Genomic DNA, 20,395 nt, shown 5'->3' on the forward strand with positions numbered 1-20,395 from the left:
AGGAAATCCAGCTAGCTTTTTTGCTATCCAGAAGATTGCGACAACAATGCACACAGCTATTTATAACAAATACAGTTGCCATTGTAGGATGATGGTTAAAAAGCATGGACAGCACGTCTCCACATGTGAATCGGGTCGCTGCATTCCTCGGTCCACCAGGGAACCAGGAGACACAGGGTGGTAAAGAAGTAGTGCAAGGTATGGAACATTCTGCGGTGATAAGGATCATGTTTGTAAGGTACTCTACCTGGTCAATGAGAAAATGTTGTTCGTCAAAGGTCATCAGGCAGGAGTAAAGCTTCCAGTTGGCCTTAGAAAGCTGCCAATTGGGTTTACACACAGGTGGGGTAGAAGTCAGCAAACAGATAGTGCACAGGAAATGGTGACTTCAGTATGTATCAGAGAGAAAGGACCACTTGAGACGAAGAGCAAGATGGGCACTGCAGAATCAGAGGCCCAAAGAGGTCCAAATGGGAAATAGGTGTGTGTGGAGTCATAAAGGAACGTGGATGTTTCAGTGTTAAGTCAGATGAGGTTGAGATGACTGAGAAGGTCAGCCAAGGCAGAAACTCTCGGACAGGTTCTCAAGAGACCCAAAGGGGATGGTGGGTGTTAAAGTCGCCAAGCAGCAAAAAGAGGCGAGCAAGCTGACAAATAAGCTGTAGTAAGTCTGCCCTGGTGACAGTGAGTGACCTAGGGGTGTAGACACTACAAAGAGAAATAGTGAAACGAGGAAGAAAAATGCAAACTGCAACAGCTTGCAGCCTGATGTTCAATGGGACGGTTTGGCTGTGGACTTATCTTGAATGAGCAGCATGCCCCTCCATGAGATGGAATGTTATCCTCAGAGTGGGAGAAAGGAGGAGAGAAGGATCAAAGTAGACAGGAAGGACATGCAAAGCGGACAGGAAGGAAAAGTGAGAGGTCAAAGCAGTCGCGAGGATGCAACTTTGTTTCTTGGAGGCAGAAAAAAACCAGACGCTGTGACTCCAAAAGCAGCTGTAATTCCTCCTAGTTAGATTTAATGCCATGAATGTTCCACTGTAGAAGAGTCATAATGGGGAATGGGGAGGAAGAAAAAAACAAAGAGCAGGCACCTTAGTGGCTGCCAAGTCCCAGCCTTCGAAGAGTCACCAGCATTCTCCTTGGAGTGACCTGCAGACCCAAGGGCAGCATAATTGTAGGCGCTGGTGAAATGGAGGTCAGCCAGTTGAGGGTATCATGCGACAACACCTTTGAAGAGGATCTCCGAGTCGGGAAAGGGGAAGACCGTTTGCCTTTGTTTGATTTATTGGAGCTTTTACGGTTGGCAGACAAAGACTCCGACGTTTGTTGGCTGAATGGATATAAAAAGTTTTTGAGAGAGTGTTCCTTTTGTCCTGTCCAGCCTGCTGGTTGTGTAGCACTTGATTTCGCTGTCAGTGGCGAAGATCTGGTAGCTTGCTGCGCAGCTGTAGGAGAAGGAGACAGGGATGCTACGATGATACTGGGCAATTTCACAACTGTAGTACTGGACTGGAAGTCTGCTTGGTCATGTCCTTTGTAAAGCAAGGCATAGTAAGAACGATACTATTAGTGCTGGATGGTAAAACACAGGGCTTTTGACTTGGCAGCAACTTTTAAGTGACAGGCTAGAGTACTTTTTCCTTCATCTGGATCTCCTGGATGGCCTGCTCATAAAGATACATGGGACTCTCACGGAATGAGGCAGTGTGTTCACCATTACAAATGATACAGCAGGGACGAGGAGGCAAGTAAGCACCCTCAAGAGCACCTCTATCACAAGTTACATATTTGTCCGTGTTTTGACAGGACACAAGAGTGTGGTTATAATGTTGACACTGGTAGCAACACATTGTATTTGGAATGTATGGTTGGACTGTGATGACTTTATAGCCTGCCTTAATCTTCAATGGAAAAAATGTGAGAAAAAGAATGTGTGGAGGCACTAAGTTTGCATCAACCTTTTTCATCACCTAATGGACCTCGGTGACGCCTGATCAGAGAGAGAATGTTGGATTTCCCCCGTCAGCCAGACAATCAAGTAGCAGAGTGCAAATAACACCAGATGAAGAATTCAGAATATGATGGGCCTCTACAAGAACAGGATAACTGTGCTTGAAAATCACAATTTGTCTCTAGAAGTACAGTTCCATTGTGTAGGCAAGAACAGGATTTCACAGGGCCTGCAACTGAATCAACACCGTTCTGAATAATAAATGGATTAAACATAGCAAATGACAGATGTACTGCAGTATGTGACACCATGAGGAACCGAAATGCATCTGGGAGAATTGTTGAATCTTTAGCTTCTTTGCATTTACGTTTAATAGATGTTTGGCTCATTGCAAACCCCTCGCCCCACGAAAATCCCTCTTGATTGCCAGCGTATCTGATGGTGTACTCCTTCCGACTGTGGGCCCCCTTAGAGGGGGCTCACTCATCTTAGATGACTGTTCACACCTCAGGTCACACCTCTCAAACTCCAAACACAGGGTCCATTTGGCAATTGGGAAGGTAACAGCTCAGGCAATCACACCTCCCCGGGCCTGGCCTGTACCAGGGGGTACATGTGAAACCTATTTATAAAATCAGGGTTGAACTACGCATTATCCAGTCACCTGTTAAGCATCAAACATGTGGGCTGACTTTCAGGAGTGCACAGGGAGGAAGCAGAAAAAAAGAGAGACATCAAATGCTGAAGCAAAGAGTGAGGTGGTGATGGAGAATGAAGGAAAACGGAAACAACAGACAATGGACTGTTCCGATGACGGTCTATCGAATCTTCTGATTGCATTCCCCAAAATTGCCCAAGACATCTGGTTCTCCAAGGGAGGTGAAAAAGAATAGCAGGGGACAGACATACAGCATGGACATGGAAGAAGTGCTGTAAAGGCTGTGGCCGGGTGGAAGCCAAGGACCAACTCACCAAAGAATGGTGAGCCCCCTGGAGAGGTCATTATATCTGTGTTTGCAACAGTTAGTTGCCACCTGAAAATGACCTAAGAAACCAAAAGCTGTTTTGTGACCAAATAAATATAACTTTTAAAATGACTTCATACTTGACATGTGAACTCCAACAATGAGAAGTTAACCAGATAAATATAACTTCATAAAACAATAGGAAGTGATTAACTTCTCATGGTTGGGATTCACAGTCATATAATATTTCTTAAAAGACATCATAGCCGCCGTTGACTGTATAAAATATTTATAATAAATATTTTATACAGCCAATGGTGACTATGATGTCTTTTAAGAAACATTAGGAAGTGTTTCTTATTTAATATTATTGTCATGTTCTGCCAAGTTATGAGAGAAATATCAGTTAATGCAGAGTAATGCAGAGAGATGTACATAATAGTAAAAGTGAGATACTTCTTAGCTTTTGCAACTAATAGTTCCTTCCTCTGGGAATGGGTTGGGGAAGGGCAGGTCACTCAGACCCCAAGATGAGAGTGACCCATCTATAATTAGGGCAAGCGTAAACAAAGACGAAGGGAGAAGCGCCAGAGAGAGTTGGTCTCAGGTGGTACATTAGTGATTACTGTTCCAGCTTCAGTCCAACGATGATATGGACTGTGTTTTTGTGTGCTAAAATTATTATGTCGCTCTATTTTCTTTCATTATTTTTAATTGCATTATTCATTTCTCTTCCCCCAATCTGTCTTTACTTCTCATTCTGCTCTTATCATCTCTGGAACAGGTGAAGCCATCAGAAATACTGTGCTTTTACACAGTGAGTGTTGTCAACATGAATAGCATCTAGTTCATTTAGTTGAATGTGAACAGCACCATTACAGTCGAGTTTAACTATTGATAAGTTCCTCATGAAGAACTCATAATTGTTCCATAGAGGTTACTGGCTTGACTCCAAGACATTTTGCTTGCTGCCAATTGGGCTCAATGGGAATGAAGATTTTCAGCCAAACAAATTGAATAATCAATAATGGCACCAACATAAAACAGAAAAAGGTCAAAACAAATGGTTATATCTTCAAATAACAGTCTGGTTGATGTGGGTTCCATATGTCCACTAATGCTGATTTCTGTTCAGATTGCAAGTCCACTACCACAATAGTGGGACATCTCGTTCACAAGTGTAGGATGGTTTTGAATTTCTCCAGATGCAAATGTGCCTCTAGTTGTTTGAGAAGTGTAATTTCATGGGCTGACATTCAGGCATGATAAAGGAAGTTGTTGTTGCAGAGGAAGAAAGGTTAGGAGATGAACACCTTTTCAAGACCCAAGTCGTTAGAGAGAGTATTTTGCTTGGACTGGCTGAGATCTAGTAAGGGAACCTACAATGGCTATGTTTAAGGAAGCATTCCAGAATTGCTGAGTGTTATCGGGAAACTACAGTAAACCTAAATTAGGACAGCAGGGCAAGGATTTGAAAATTGCTACTCATCAATGTTAATGCCAGAGTCTTAAGAACTTTGCCATCTTTCTCTGTACTTGCTATCTCAAATTATGGATGATCAGCTTTTCTGCTTAAAATGGCTTGCCGTATCATGTTGCCTGTGCAATCTTTGCTAATATGAAAGTAAAAATTAGCTACTAATGGCTATGATTCATTGAGTTCCAACATTTGTGCACTGCTGAACTTAATGAGTCATATGTTTCCCAGTAAACAGAATATAACAATATTATAAAAAGGAAAGTTGCTACCCGCCATATAGCGGAGATGCTGAGTCGCAGATAGGCACAAGAAAAAGACTGTCACAAATGACAGTCTTTTTGTTGTGCCTATCTGTGCCTCCTCGATTTCCCATTGTCCGATTCAAGTAAACAGACTGTTAGTCTTTCTGAGGTAATACTGACAAGTTTTTCTCCATATTGTCTCAGACATCATGAAAATCATAAGGCAACATTTGGAATAATTTAAATAAAAGTTGCTGGGAACCACATTACCTTTATTAAGGCCTTTAGATTTTGCTGCAATATGCACTGTGAAATACAATCCAATGCTTCACTCATATCTACAGTTTCAGATACCTCTAAGTTCCAAAGTTTGCATCTTAGCACCTGAATGGGAATTAGTAACCACTCTTCTTTCATCTTATGAACTCTGAAACAGAAGACAATATACTGTACATGTATAGATTGTAAGAAGGGGCCACACTATAAGGAGTAAGAATTCCCAAGTATTTCAGTAGCTCCCTTAGAGTAAAATCAGCTAACATTATGAAATACATGGAAGGCAAATGATAACTGAGAGGAGGTAAAAATGTGAAGAAGAAGAAGGCGAAAGGCAGTTGTTTAACAAAGCATTATCAAACATATGCAGACCATGCCAAGCCCAAAAAAGAATTTCAAAATGGGACAGCAACATTTAAACTGGAGATCCAATAATGCTACAGCTTATCAGATGGGAGATACAAAAGTGAAGTAACAGTTATGTAAGGCTCATGAAGAGGTGATCAAGTTAATAACAATGCAGCTGAGCATCTTAAAAATATGGGACTAATTAAGGTGAAGAATTATTTACATATAAGGAAGGAATATTGTTTGCATATCGTTTCTTACACAGTGAAAACAGCTCATACAGAATAGCAGTAATGACAGCTTAACTATAATTAAAAGTTAATACTTGCCTATCTTTAGCAACAGTTTCAATATTTCCATAGTCGACATACTGTATCTGGACTTGATTACCTTGCACACTTACTATAATAGCACGATACCATCTTTTATCAGTGTATTCTGCACAGCATGGCATACCTACAATGAAAGAAAGAAATTAATAATCATAAACTACATAATCCCACTGTGTGTGGACTACATTCAACGAACAAGAAATGCTATATGGCTACTAGTATTAACTGATAATGTTTTCTCAGAACAAAAGCTATGACTTCACCCCATTTTGCAATGAATGTAGCAAAATACTGGTAGGTTCTTCAGACTGGTACTGGTGGAAGTTTGTTGTTGACTGCAACACACCAGATCTTGAACTAAAATGCATATGGCTTTCACATTTGTAGAAACAAACACAAGATGTGATCAAAAAGTAACAGAACCTTTGTTTTTCTTAAAGAACTTTTATTTATTCACCAAAATCAGCTTTCTCCCCTTCAAAGTAATCCCCCTCAGCCACAGTACACTCGTGTCAGTGCTTTCTGCAATCTTGGAAGCATTTATGGAACAAACTTTTCATTACGGTGTTCAACTCCTTCAGCAATTCTGTTTTTATTTCATCAATGGTTGCAAAATTACGTACTTTCATTGCTTTCTTCAGCCTTGGAAATAGAAAAAAGTTGTGCTGAATACGGTGGCTGAAGCAACATAATGGTTTTGCTTTTTGCAAAAAAAATCATGCACAACTATTGAAGAGCGAGTGGGATCATTATTGTGATGCAATTTCCATGACTGGTTTTGCTACATTTCTGGTAGTTTTCTTCAGATTGCTTCATGCAAATGGTTTACAACTTCCAAGTAGTATTCCTTACTGATTGTACCAGTATAAGGTAGAAACTCATGATACAATCTCCCATTGTAAAATATCTATTAAAAAAATTAAAAAAAAAAGAAGTGACAAAAATGTTCACATGTGATCAAACTTGTCGAATTTTTTCTGTTTTGGCTATTCAGGCAGGTTCCATTGGGACAACTGGGCTTTGGTTTCAATGTCATACCTTTATATCCATGTTTCATCACCTATCACAAATTCATTAGAAGTTCTGGATCGTTGTCACTTTCATTGAGCAATTCCTGAGAGATGCCTATGTGATGCTGTTTTTGGTTAAAATTGAACAATTTGGGAACAAACTTTGCTGTTACATGTTTCATGCCAAAGACACCCAAAACAATTGTTTAGCATGAGCCAAAGGATATGCCAACATCATCAACAATTTCTCTGATGGCGACATGGCAATTTGCCAGAACCATTTTCTTTAGTTCTCTCACATTGTCGTCAGTACATGATGAGCTAGGGCCTCCTGGGAAATCATCATCTTCAACATCTTCTCAACTCTTTGAAATGTTTATAACACCCAGAAACTCTTGTATTTCTCAAAGTAGATTCGCCAAAAGCCACCGTCAACAGTTTGAATTCAGTGCTGTACTTTATTCCATTTTTCAATCAAAATGTAATTTACTTTATTTCTTCCACTATTAATTCTCTTGTTGGATTTACTGTATTAAGATTTCCCCCTCAAACTCAGTCTCTTGGAATGTGTGTTAATAACCAAATTCATTTTCAGAGTCTAGATTTTGTCCAACAGGACACTTTGACATCCTGCCAGTAAGCCCTGTGGTGAAGACCCTCTCCATCTGATGGGTCCTGGTTCCACCATGATTTTCCCCGAGAGATTTTCACCACATTCTGAAACTATCCCTGTCACTTGCTTCATCTTCAGTGATGTCTCTCTCATAGATCTCTCCACACTCTTGGAATCATCTTAGCCCAGATGACTTTGGATTTAGAAAATTCTAGATTTCCTTTATGAGATGATCATTATCCATATAGTAGATGTACCTATAAGTTCAGTCAACTACTTTTTTCAATGCTTGTGGTTTTTGGTTCCACCTCCCTATATACTTCTTTGTTGTATCTTAACTGAATCTGTTCATCAAGCCATCTGTTGCTTAAGATCTTTCATAGTATTCTACATGTCTTTTAAGCAACTACTCAACTCAAAGCTTTTCAATTACTGCACAGGATCTCCTACGCACAGCAATCTTACAAAAGTGGTATAATATCTCTGATTAGTTCCTATATTCAGCAATTCTGCATAATTTTACTGTAGATGTTTTTAGTTAGATGGTTAGCTCACTTTAATTTTCAAATAGAGAAGCCGGTAGCTTCTTGTTCTAGCCTGTCTGCTGAATTACTTCATCAAGCTTCAGTTTCTTGACTGAAACAATCATCCAGTACTCATTTATACTCCAGTCTAGCCTTTCACTGACATCTATCATGCATTTTGTTTTCTCATAGATGGTTTGTAGACTTACTTTCTCTGCAGTTTCTTTAATATGGCTTATCTTTCCAATTGCTGAACTGGTGTTAGCAAACAAGACCAATTCATCCAAAAAGAGCCAGACATTCAACAAAAACTACTCTGAGTTTGGGACCTAAGTGGACCTTATCTTCATTTCCTTCTTCTTTACTCAGTATTTTTCTCCATTCTCAAGTTATCTGTTTTAAGACAAAAACTCCAGTTTTGTCCGTTCAAGGACTATCTCAAAGGGCTCTGGAATCTTGTACTGTGTGATGATGACATATTTTGGCATTTTTTTTTGAGCTGCCACTCTTCTTGTTGTGTGATTTTTGACATTATGTACATACTTCTACTGTCATCAAATGCCATCTAAGCCTCAATACATTCCTCTACCAAGACTACCCCATTGTAAAACCTGCCCCATGCACCTACTGACCACCAGTTATTCCAGCTCCACCACTGGTAGACTGCACAAGAAAGGCAGACAACAATTAAAAATCATTCAAGCTGTTTACAATAAAACATGTGGTTACTATACCGCACTATGTCTAAAAATGGCCACCGTTAAACTTCCTGAACCCATGAATGAATAAACACAAGAACTTTTTGCCTTGAGAACATCTTACATCATGACTTATGAGACTTGAGTGCCAATTATACCACACAGACCTTTAGAACCCTTCCATCCACGACTATTTTTCGTAACTCCAGAGATGGGAAAATTTGTTCTCCAACATATCCTCTATCCTGCCACCTTCTTGGAAATTCCATTATTTACCCAATTACTTATTATTTTTTTATTTTATTTTCTCCCTCTATATGTTGTATTGATTTCTCTTTCTTTCTTTTCCTCTTTCCTCCTATGTATCAGTTACATTATTCACTACACTTTTCATTTCTCTTTTATTTCAGTCTATGTTTACTACTCTCACTCATTTCTTTTTATCTTATCACTGAACTGAAGGTGGCACAATTCTTTCCATTTACTACCTCTGAACACCTACTCTATGATGCTTTATCCTTCAATTTTGTCTGGCTTGAATACCCCCCCCCCCCCTCTCCTAATCAATTCCTAACCCATCACTGATGAAGGAACATTTAGTTCTGAAAAGCTAGTATTTATGTTCCATGTTAAGCATTTTTATTAGCATGTATGTGTGACTGTGATGGTGGCTGAGTTCTGAGCCCTTGTTGTGTTATGTGGCTCATACCCTTAAATATTCACATCAGAAATGTGATGTAAAGTACTGGCTTACGATAACAGTTTTTGTGTGCATAGAGAAGGATTTCTTTTTTTTTTAAACTGGTTTTGGAAGAAAGTTTCAGTTGGAGCTGGGTTGTATTCCATGACGGATGGCACCACCACCTAACTGGCACCATCACCTAACTGAATTCTGTTTTATTTTTTTTTCACTAAGTGATATCATTCATTTTACTGTGTTTTAAGGCTGATCTATATGTTCTTGTTTGCATCTCTGAACACAGAATAATTAACAGAGTCATTCAGACTAGCAAAAAATGCTTCAGACTTTCATGATACCATCCTATATAATAGCACATAGTACTACTGTCAAATGTAACTTTTACAGTGCCACTTTTACCATGAATGCTGTTCCAGTTTTTTTTAAGCCTCCATTTAGAGCACCTAAAAATATTGTGCATCTTCCCATCTTATCAGTACTCAAGTCAGTGACTTCTTTCAGTGCCATATACTTCAAAATTACTCTAGGATTACAACAGCAGATCACTGCATGTCATTGGTTCACATCATTATAGCCAATAATTTATTTTTCATAAACATTTCACAACATTTTCTAAAAGGTATTCTTAACTTATATATGATTTTAACTTATATACCTATATCTGGGTTTTCTAGAACTGGTTGGAGTGGTCCATGCAGTTGAATTTCTTTGTCTATTTTGACATAATCATCCCTTGAGTGAACATCCTGCAACAAAATGCACAGTGACTGTGACTCTCTGAGTCAGCATTTATTTTAATTAATTTAAAATTAATTCATATATTGCAACAGTTGAACACCAAGGCTAATAAAATTATCAAACAGTCCAAGACCTATAATTTTCTTGACTCACAGCTCCTTCATTAGCATCACATAATGTTTTATACTTACTTGTGATGCCCCCCACTTCAGTGGAGAAATAATATACTCTGTTGCAGACAACATAGCAATAACATCAACAATCATATGATCACACTCTGGAACTTTAAGAGGAATATATGTCATATTGTGACAAGTTTGTATCAGTTCTGAGTCCTTCTGGAAAAAGAAAAACAATTATTCAGTTTGTGCCCAGAGCCTATTACAAAGAACAATACAATAGTTCATAAACTGGAAAAGTATGCAGACTATTTTTAAAATTTCCTGGAGTTATTGTGACATGGTAAAAAAGATTTTATTTATCATTAGAATAGTCTAACCTTGATGTAACAGTCCGAGAAATTTTACTAATTGTAGCATTCTGGTAGTGAAAGCTTACACTTTAGGGAGTACACAGAGAGATTATTATGATTGCAGTAAGAACTACTTACCTCCTCCTCCACTTCAGCCTTTCCCTTATGGCCTCTCACCTTCAGCAGTTTACCTTGAATATATCCATCAATGATGTCTACTGTTGATGCTTCAAATAATTCTAGCTTATTATCTTCACATAATACCTCCTCTTTTACCTCTAGTGATGTCACAGGGGAATCATTCACTGGGTTTATTTTATGTTCTTTATCACAGTCTGGAATATCTGATGTTTTATTACCAATACTACCTTCTTCCATATCTTTAAATTCTTCACTTTCATCAACAATAATAACACCTGCAGAGATATCAGCACTAGTATCAGATTCTTTGTCAGCTTCATACGCATCCAAAGTGTAACGGGCAAATTTTCTTTGCACCATGAAATCCGCTATGTTGTGGTTACGTGGTCCAATAAGTGAAATCTGGAAAAGAAGTTGCAAATACTAGTGGTAAAACTTCTAGTTAATGTATGTTTACAACATATATATAGATTATATAGATAAAGAACAAGATGAATTATTTCCGTAAATTTGGCTCATGAAACAGTTTAACATTAGAAAAAAATTTTAATACTTCTCAAAGAACAAACCATAGGAGCAACATCCAAATTTTTACAAGTTTGTAAATGATCGGCATTCAAGGTAAAATCTTCCATAGGATACAGCACCAGAAAAAACAGTAGCAGTATATAAATAACTAAAAGTGTAAGAAGAAATGACAATAACAAACACAAATAGGTAAAGGAAAATAAAATGAAGAATAACAAAAAACTGTGCAATGCATAGATTAGAAAAAAAGAAACTGGGAAGATTCCAAGGAACTCTATAATTACACCAAATCTGGATGCAAGCACTTGGCATTAATTTAAAGCAGCAGTAAGACCTAAATGCCACCTGAATCCAAATCAATGTCAACTTCAAAATTGACATGAAAGACTTTCTCATAAGCAAAGACTACATCCTACTCTCGTGGCACTAATATAAATTTCCAAGCTGGCAACAGCAAAAAAATTAGCTACATAAACTTAAGGTGGCACAATTCTTCCCATTTCCTATCTCCGAACATCTACTCTTTGATGCTTTCCTCCTTCACAATTTTGGCTGGCTTGAATACAATGGAAAATCCAGGATGGAATAATGACAATATTATGAGAGATGGTTGCTACTCACCATATAGCAGAGATGCTGAGTTGCAGATAGGCACAACAAAAAGAGTGTCAAACAAAGCTTTCAGTCAAACAGGCCTTCATCAGAAATACACAGTCACATAAACTCAACTAACACACACATGACCACAGTCTCTGTCTGCTAAGGCCAGGCTGAGAGAGCAGAGCATGATGGGAAAAGCAAACTGGATGGTGGGGGTAAGGAGCAGCCTGGGGCAAAGAGAGGGAGAAGGCGGCAGAAAAGGAAAGAAGTAAAAAGACTGTGGATGAACTGATGCCATAGAAGGCTGTGTAATGCTGGAGTGGGAACAGGAGGGAGATAGGTGGCTGAAGGACAGTGACAGGGTTATGGGAACATAGGATATATTGTAGGGAGAGGTCACACATGCACATTTCAGAAAAACTGTTGTTGGTGGTTAAGGATCCAGGCGGCACAGGCTGCGAAGCAGTCACTGAAATGAAGAACGTTGTGTTTTGGGCAGTGTACTCAGCAACTGTGTGACCTAGCTGTTTCTTGGTCACAGTTTGTTGGTGGCCATCAATGCAGACAGACAGATTTTTGGTTGGTACATGCGATACCTGTAAGCTCATTTGTCACAGCCCATTGAATGTCTGCAGTATCTTGATGAAGCTCTCTTTTTAGTTGCCTTTTAACTCACGGAAACAAGAAAAAATTGCCAAGGTGAGAGGTCGGTGAATATGGCAGATGTGGATGACAAAAACAGAATGTTTGGTGAGATACTCAGTAACAGATAAAATAGTATGTCATTCAGTAATAAACAGTCCTGAGAATGCCACAAATCAGGGTGGCAAAGTTGAACTGGTTGTTGCAATTTTTTCAAGACTGTTTGACCTGGAGGAACATACTCCTTTAATATCAAAGAATTGGATCAACCTCGTCTTTATTCTCACAGGCTGTCATTTGACTTTTTCCAAGGTTGGTGATCCATTCAGTACTTTGATGCCTCCTGTGAGGGTCATACTGATAGCACCAACTTTCATCCCCAGCAATAATCCTTGACAAAAATGTGGGATCACATGCGGCTCTATCCAGTATTTCAGAAAATAGTCTTATCTTTCTTCTTTTTACTTGTCTGTTAGTGTGTGGGGGATGAGTTTTGCAAGAAGTTTCCATTTCCTCAAATCTCTGCATAAAATCTTACAACACACATAATATTCAAATTAAGTAATTCTGATATTGCAAGCAGAATTACATGATGGTCTTCATGCAATAACTGCCTTACACACTCCATGTTTGCATCGGTATGTACTGTAGACGGGCGACCAGCCCTGTGATTGTCTTCCAATGTCTTTGCCTTCACAAAACCTTCGGTCCTGTTCTAAAACACAATTATTGAAAGTGCCTGACCTGCATATACTTGCTCAATAATTGATCGCATTTCACTAGGGATTTTCCTGAACTTAACATTTTCTCTTTTCACACGATCAGCATCCACTGTGTCACTGTACCAAGAATCCAAACAGTGTGTTGCTAAGCACAGCCCTGCCACCTAGTGAGATTGCACTGAAACATGGCCTAGGTCATTTCAAGGATGCACACACACCAGTAACATAAAAGCAACACACGTTCCTTTTTAGTATGGCAAACTCAAAAAAAGAAAAAGAAAAAACAGAAAAAAAGAGAAAAGAAAGAAAAAACTTGCCCTGGAACTTTTCTGACAATGAGAGCATTGTCTATGACTCTCTCTCAGAATGAGGTCTTCTGTACAATATCAAAGCCCTAGAATTAGACACAAGAGCATCAAATACACATATTTTTAGAGTTGTGTGACTGAAAAATTTCAAAGAAAGATCTCTTAGTTGTACAGGCATCAGATGTATGAAATTATTCTCAAAAGCATTTCTCTGGAAAAACTGAATTTTAGAAAAATAGGTCCAACTATATATTAATCCTGAAACAATTTCAAAACAACTTGGTCTGGACCCAATTTTAATAAAATCCAAATTTTAGTCCAACAATTGGAAGGTCACAAAACACTTCAGTTAAGCCGATGTATCTCTAAACTTCCATTTTGTTCAAGATACTTTGAAAAGCACAATCTCGTGGAGCAAATTTCCATGCTCCAGGGACTATTAACATGCAAGAGAGCTGTTTATTATTTGAAAATGGTTATTGTTCACCATTAATTTGAATTACTTGCACAAGAAGAAAAATTTCATGCTCCAGGGACTATTAACATGCAAGAGAGCTGTTTATTATTTGAAAATGGTTATTGTTCACCATTAATTTGAATTACTTGCACAAGAAGAAAAAAAAGTGTAATTTTGTATATTCTGTGCCCCTTTGGAAGCCGAAACACTTTATCTGTATTTCAGTATCATTTCATAACTTATACACATTACTGTTTCTCATAATATTTCTAGTGTGGCTTTACAAAAACTGAAAAATCATTAATGGTACTCCCATTACGTTACTTCGGCCATATTTGATCCTATTCATTTTCTGAACGAAAACTGAAAATGACCACTGCCTTGAATCATGAGGTAGGATAATCAGACGAAAAGATTCAAGCAGGACTCAATCAAATTTCAGATATTATCAATAACACTATTGAACAGATTGTTTCTAATGAAATAAGATTATATTTTTACATCTGACTTGAGTAACTAGTTCCTTAAGACAAGTATTGGCAGTGGCACAGAAACAAAGTCTTCCTAAATGCTCCACATTTAGTTATTAAACTGAAAGTAGTAAATTACGGTAAATTATTTACAACAGACAGAAGGTAGTAGCCATATTTTCTTCCGTTAGTATTTGAATATGAAACATAGGGACTTAGACTTTATCAGGGAGAAAGATTTCTTTTTAAATTCATTTTCTAATCTTATTTGACTACTGGTGCTGTACATAGCAGTTTAATGTGATTGTCACATTATCGATATTATTACAGCAGTATTCGTAACAGAACTGAAACTAATAGAGGTCTTCTGATACTACTACTTGTGATTAAAGAAACAGTTTTATTTTATCTTTTAAATATAAGAGTCTAGGGGCAACCCTTCCACTTATTATATGGAGCCTAAATTGCCACAAATAATTTTTTTGTGCAACTGGAGGGTAGCACAAAGAAAAAAAACATCAAACTGGAAAAATAAGAGCCATCTTAATGCCTCATATTGCAACAATGTTTAAGTATTAAAAATGGACAATGATCCCTCTAGTCAAGCTCAGTGCAACATTCAGTTGCTGCCAACCGTGAAACTGCAATGGGAAAATTTCTCTGTGATGTTCAATTGGGTTTGGATACAGACTACGCCTCTACCGATTGCATGGTATTATTTTGGCTTAATAAGTTTAGACATGAAAGAAATTCATTTGATTTAGACACCCAGACACTGCTACCGAAGAAAATGCACTTTTGTGTTTAGGGAATGATTTATGAGAATGCCTGTTTTAGCTATCAGGGGAGTCACTGTAGTCTTGGGACTAAATTAATGTTGTCCTGGGCTAAGAACAAAGTGAAATATATTAGCAAATTTTGCAGTCTATGAAAAGGATGGTGACAAGCACAAAAAATAGAAGGCTTCATATCATAATGAGTGACATAATGTTAACTGGAAGCAATTTTGCAACCAATGGATGTGCTATGAATATTCACATAAAGTCTTGTCTTAAGCAAAAGAAATAGTTCTGTATATATGAACAACAATGATGAACACCAGTTTACCAAAGTAAAGGAATATTTCACAACACAATACGATAAAACAAAAGTCAAGCTAGTTTGAGTAAAATGTGATACTTTAAGAATGAAGAGAGGAGAGGGGAAAGGGGAGAGGTAGGTCTGGGTCAGATGTAGTATTTAGTGATAAGTTGTGTACTATACATTATTAGAATTTACTGTTACATGCCAGTAATAATACGTAAATTAGTGTATTGAATGTGCATAAGGAAGTCAGTTGTCTTTAATTCTTCTTCTTAAATTTTACCTTTGATACTATGTTTGTGAAACTCTGTGTAATCTTGTTTCTGTAATATGCACACTGAGCCTGTTACAAGATCTACTGATTTGTATGATGCATATGTGTTAATGACGACATATTTTGGCCTTCCAAGACTACTCCATTGCACATCCTGCCTCATACACTTATGAACTCCAGCCACACAAATGGTAAACTACAGAACAACAAAGGCAGAATAACATTTAAAAGTCACTTAAGCTGGTTACCAACTAACACAAATTCACTGTAAGTTTTTATAACAAGAATTACCACCTCTAAACCTGACAAATGCACGAATGGACACAGACGAACTATCTGCTTTGATGACACACTATGATAGTTCAGGGGTTTGATCGCCCGCTACATCCCATTGGTCATTTGGATATTGCCACCCACTAGTCTTCACCAACCCCAGAGATCGGAACATCATCTATAACATATCCTCTCACTGCAGCACCCTCTTGGACTTATCCTGTTCTAACGAATGTTCCCTTTTCTCTCCCAAGGGCAAAATTTCTTTATTTCCTCAGTTAATTACAATTACTGTTGCTGCTGTTGAGGTCTTCAGTCTGGAAGACTGGTTTGATACAGCTTATCATGCTAGTCTATCCTGTGCAAGCCTCTTCATCTCTGAATAACTACTTCGAGGTACATCCATTTGAACCTCCTTTCTGCATTCGTGCCCTGGCCTCCCTCTGCAATCCGCTCTCCCCCAATCAACGAATTGCCAAATTCACTACTCCTTGATGCCTCGGGATGTGTCCTATCAAACAACCATTTTCTTAAGTCGAGTTGTGCCATTCTTTTTTCCACAATTTGATTTAGTGCTCCCTCATTAGTTATTCGATCTACCCACCTAATCTACAGCACTACATTTCAAAAGCCTCTAATTCTCTTCTTGTATGAGCTGCTCATCATTCATATTTCGCATCCTTCAGAAAAGTCTTCCTAATATTAAATTTATATTTGACGTTAACAAATTATTCTTTTTCAGAAACAGTTTTCTTGTTATACCTAGTCAGCATTTTTATGAACTGTCTACTTCGCCAATCATCAGTTATTTCGCTGCCCACATAAAGAAAAAAAATATCTACAACTGTTAGTGTCTCATTTGCCAATCTAATTCCCTTCTTGGCATCACATGATTCAATTCAACTACATTCCATTACTCTTGTTTAACTTCTGTTGATGTTCACCTTATATCCTCCTTTCAAACATTATCCATTCTGTTCAACTGCTCTTCCAAGTCCTTTTCCATCTCTGAGGGAATTAAAATGTCACTGTCAAACCTCAAAATTATCATTTTTTTTCCTGCCTGGTAATAATTCTATTTCAAAATTTCTCCTTGGTTGTTCAATGTACAGACCAAACATCATCAAGGATAGACTACCTGTCACTTCCTTCTGAAGTACTGCTTCCCTCTCAGGTCCTCTGACCTTTAGAACTGCAGTCTGGTTCCTGTATAAGTTGGAAAAAATAATTTGCTTGCAGTATTTTATCCCTGCCATTTACTGATCAGAGTGTAGTCAGTAATACACATCATTGTAAATGGTGATGAAACAGCTACATCTGCTTCACCCAGATGTGAAATGATAATAGGAGTCTGAATCTTCCCACATAATGATTGTCAAACACAAGGAATGTGGACAAGAGAATGTTGAGGATTTTACTTATATTGAATGAATGCACTGCAATAACTTTTGTAGGCTGGAAAGTAACTGTAAACTGTTATGCTGGAATGCCGGCTTGTAAGGAATCCTACTAAGAAACTGTAGTGCACCAGCCCACAATGGTGTGTCCAAATTTACATTTTTCTTAAGCACTTCAAACTCCAGATACATCGTCCCATACGGTCATATCTGTCATCATGTATTTGCAGCCCGATATAAAATGTTTGCAAATACTATTTTGAGTCTTCAGAAAGCCCCAGGTACTACCAAAAAATACTCCCAATAATTTCCCAAAAAGATAGATTCAGGAATCCCCAGATAGAGAGATCTCAAAAAACACTCGGATAAAAATTAAACTGTTTGTTATTTATTAGTAATATCTTTTTCCTTGAAAGACAGATAACTTCCCTGTTTCCTTCATGGTGTGAAAATATATGAGCTGTCAACGCAGTTAGGAGCTGCAAGGCTGGCCTATCCCGTCATCAGCTACAGAACTATGCTACACATCTATTTTACCAAATGATAAACCTGGTGCATCATCACTCATCCAGTCGCAGGGCCCTATCTGGAGGGGGGGGGGGGGGGGGAGCTCTTGAAATATTAATAATATCCAATCAAAAACAAAAGGATCTAGCCACATTATCATACAGCAGTTCAAACAGTGTCCAGGATGGTTTGGACAGTCTCTCCACTCTTTGGTGTGTCAGTACTGTTTACCTGTTTGGCACACTAATTACACCTCTTCCTCATGATTTGCCTTTTCCCTTCAGTTAGTTCCTGCTTTTGTACAATGTGTTTGTTATTGTGAGGTTTCTTTCTTGCATCTCTTCAAATTTCCACTAGAGGAATGTCTCCTGTAAGTAGTAGTCTAAACAAATCCATAAATTTATTGCTAGTGGGATGAATTCGTAAACATTCCTGTTTTATAAATGGGTGATACTGCATATGGAGAGGTTCATTATGCCACGTCTCACCTGATTAAGTAATGTCTGCCAGTATGGGATCTTCGGCATCTATGATTTCATCACTATCATTGTTCCTATCTTCTGATGCTGCACTATATTCATGAAACATACCTGAAAGCTCTGCATCCAAACTATCATTACTTAGGTGCATTTCCATATTCTCGAGATTCAAGCTGGTTTGTAATATATTCAGTACCTGACCGGTAGTGAATTTTTTGTTCGCCCTACGCTTTTTAGCATTAGGAGATCCCGGTGTCTGTTTATTAGACACCATTTTGAACAATCTACCTTAAGAGACAACTAAGCACAGGTAAAATGTGACAACTAAGCACAGACAAAAAGAATGAGTGTTGACACTTAGAAGTGTCAACTGCAGTGAACATGCTAATAACAGAGTAGAAGCCTGCAAAGCCTTTCTTGGGAGAAAGTGAGTGTAGAGTAGAAAGCTCTGTTGATTAAATCATTATTGGAAATCCATTATGTGTAACATACCAAATATGGGTCACCATCTTTCTTTGGGAACTTCTTAATTGTTACACTGGTTGTTTGATCTACAACTGAGACATGTAACAAATCCAGTCCAGTATTATTCCACACACCATCCCCAGATATCTGTAAAAAAGAATTTAAGGGTAGGTATGGCAGGTTAATTAATGTTCACATCTTTTTAAAAAGTATGGGGAACTTACTGGTTCTATTCCTGCCAATTTACACCTGTGACACTGCACCGGTATCTCTTGAAGCAAGACATCTTTTCGAAGATCTGTGGCTCTACAGTCTTCAACATTTCCATAATCAACAAAAATAATTTTCAGTGTGCTGTCTTCATTTAACTGTGAAATTTAAACAATTATACTCTGCTTTAAATACACAAATTCAAAAAATTCTATATATTTATCGTCACACAGCCGCTTTCCCTTTTTTTGTTCTCTTTCAAACATGGAATGACAACTGTACCTTCAACACCTTTCCACGGTACCATTTCTTATCCCCATGGTATTTAGCAATGCACAACTGCCCTTCAAACCAATACAGATCCTGAGGGGCTGGTTTTGAATTTCCAAAGCGAGATTGCAGGGCATTTTGTATCATTGTCAATGTATTACTTTCTGTAACAAAAGAAAGAAAGAAATATTACCTCAAGAGTACAGGCATTCTTTTTTTTTGACAAGTCAGCCAACTATATTCATTATGACATCTTTGGTGGCATATAAATAATGCAAGGAACAGTAACTATTTCAGCGTTAACTAGCACTGCACGTGCTACACCTGACCTCCCCCATAAAACACACACACACACACACACACACACACACACACACACACACACACACACACACACACACACAGAGGGAGGGAGAGGGGGAGGGACAAAGAGGGAGGGTGGGAGGGAGGGAAGCAAGGAGAGAGGGGAGGGAGAGAGGGGACTAGTTTGTTCCAGCACCGCAACTCAAATGAAATGGAAAAGGTGGGGGAGAGGGAGACTGAGAGGTAGTATCTAGAGGAGTTGGCGCACGGAGAAAGAATACAGGGAGAGGGAGGCTCTGAAGGAGGGAAGGCTGCCTGATGGCAGCAAGGAAGAGTCAGCAAGCCACTAGATAGGTATGTGGCACTGTGGTGTGTTTAGTTTGGTACAGGCAGATGGAGCACAATGATGTGAAAGGAGTGATAAAACAGAGAAAGAGGGAGACTGTAGAGAGAAGGGTGTGACAGAAAGAGTACAGTGAGGGCAGCAGTGGAAATTGGTGTGGTACTGTTAACAGCAGCTAGTATTGAAGGGGGTCGATGGAAGGTTATGAAGCAGCCAAAGAAGTTGAACATTTTGTACTTAGCAATGTTTTCTGCCACTGAGTAGTCAACTTAGCTCTTGGCTAAAGTTTGGCAGTGGTCTTTTATTGAGCTTGACATATAGCTGGTGGTCAAGGCCACATAAAATATTTGCTCAACTTTCAGTAAAGCCAGTATATAATATGATTAACTTACAGAGGTGGCTCTACCTCCGATAGGGCAGGGCAGTAAATGATATGCCTGTGACAGAAACAGAATAGCAAATGCTGAATAAAAAAATGTCACTTGACACCATACAGTGAAAATGGAGTGTCACTGAGAACTGGCACTTGTTTTTCCACTAGAAATTTCACTAAAACTGTAACCATATG

At 38.4% G+C, this 20,395-nt stretch overlaps 1 protein-coding gene across 4 annotated transcripts in view; it reads right to left on the reverse strand.

Moving 5' to 3' along the window:
- LOC126237147 (uncharacterized) overlaps positions 1-20,395 on the reverse strand; it is a 518,724-nt gene that overhangs the window by 18,500 nt on the left and 479,829 nt on the right. For 3 of the 4 annotated variants that reach the window (XM_049946992.1, XM_049946990.1, XM_049946993.1), the window contains exons 24-31: positions 19,194-19,345; positions 18,926-19,069; positions 18,729-18,848; positions 10,494-10,898; positions 10,075-10,221; positions 9,801-9,891; positions 5,598-5,724; positions 4,915-5,071 (exon numbers count right to left, since the gene is read on the reverse strand). In XM_049946992.1, the coding sequence (XP_049802949.1) occupies positions 4,915-5,071; positions 5,598-5,724; positions 9,801-9,891; positions 10,075-10,221; positions 10,494-10,898; positions 18,729-18,848; positions 18,926-19,069; positions 19,194-19,345 (1,343 nt within the window). The remainder of the gene's footprint in view (positions 1-4,914; positions 5,072-5,597; positions 5,725-9,800; positions 9,892-10,074; positions 10,222-10,493; positions 10,899-18,728; positions 18,849-18,925; positions 19,070-19,193; positions 19,346-20,395) is intronic. The other variant, XM_049946991.1, reaches the window with a different exon arrangement.

Source organism: Schistocerca nitens, chromosome 2 (assembly GCF_023898315.1).
Source record: "Schistocerca nitens isolate TAMUIC-IGC-003100 chromosome 2, iqSchNite1.1, whole genome shotgun sequence".
NCBI classification, from domain to species: Eukaryota; Metazoa; Arthropoda; class Insecta; order Orthoptera; family Acrididae; genus Schistocerca; species Schistocerca nitens.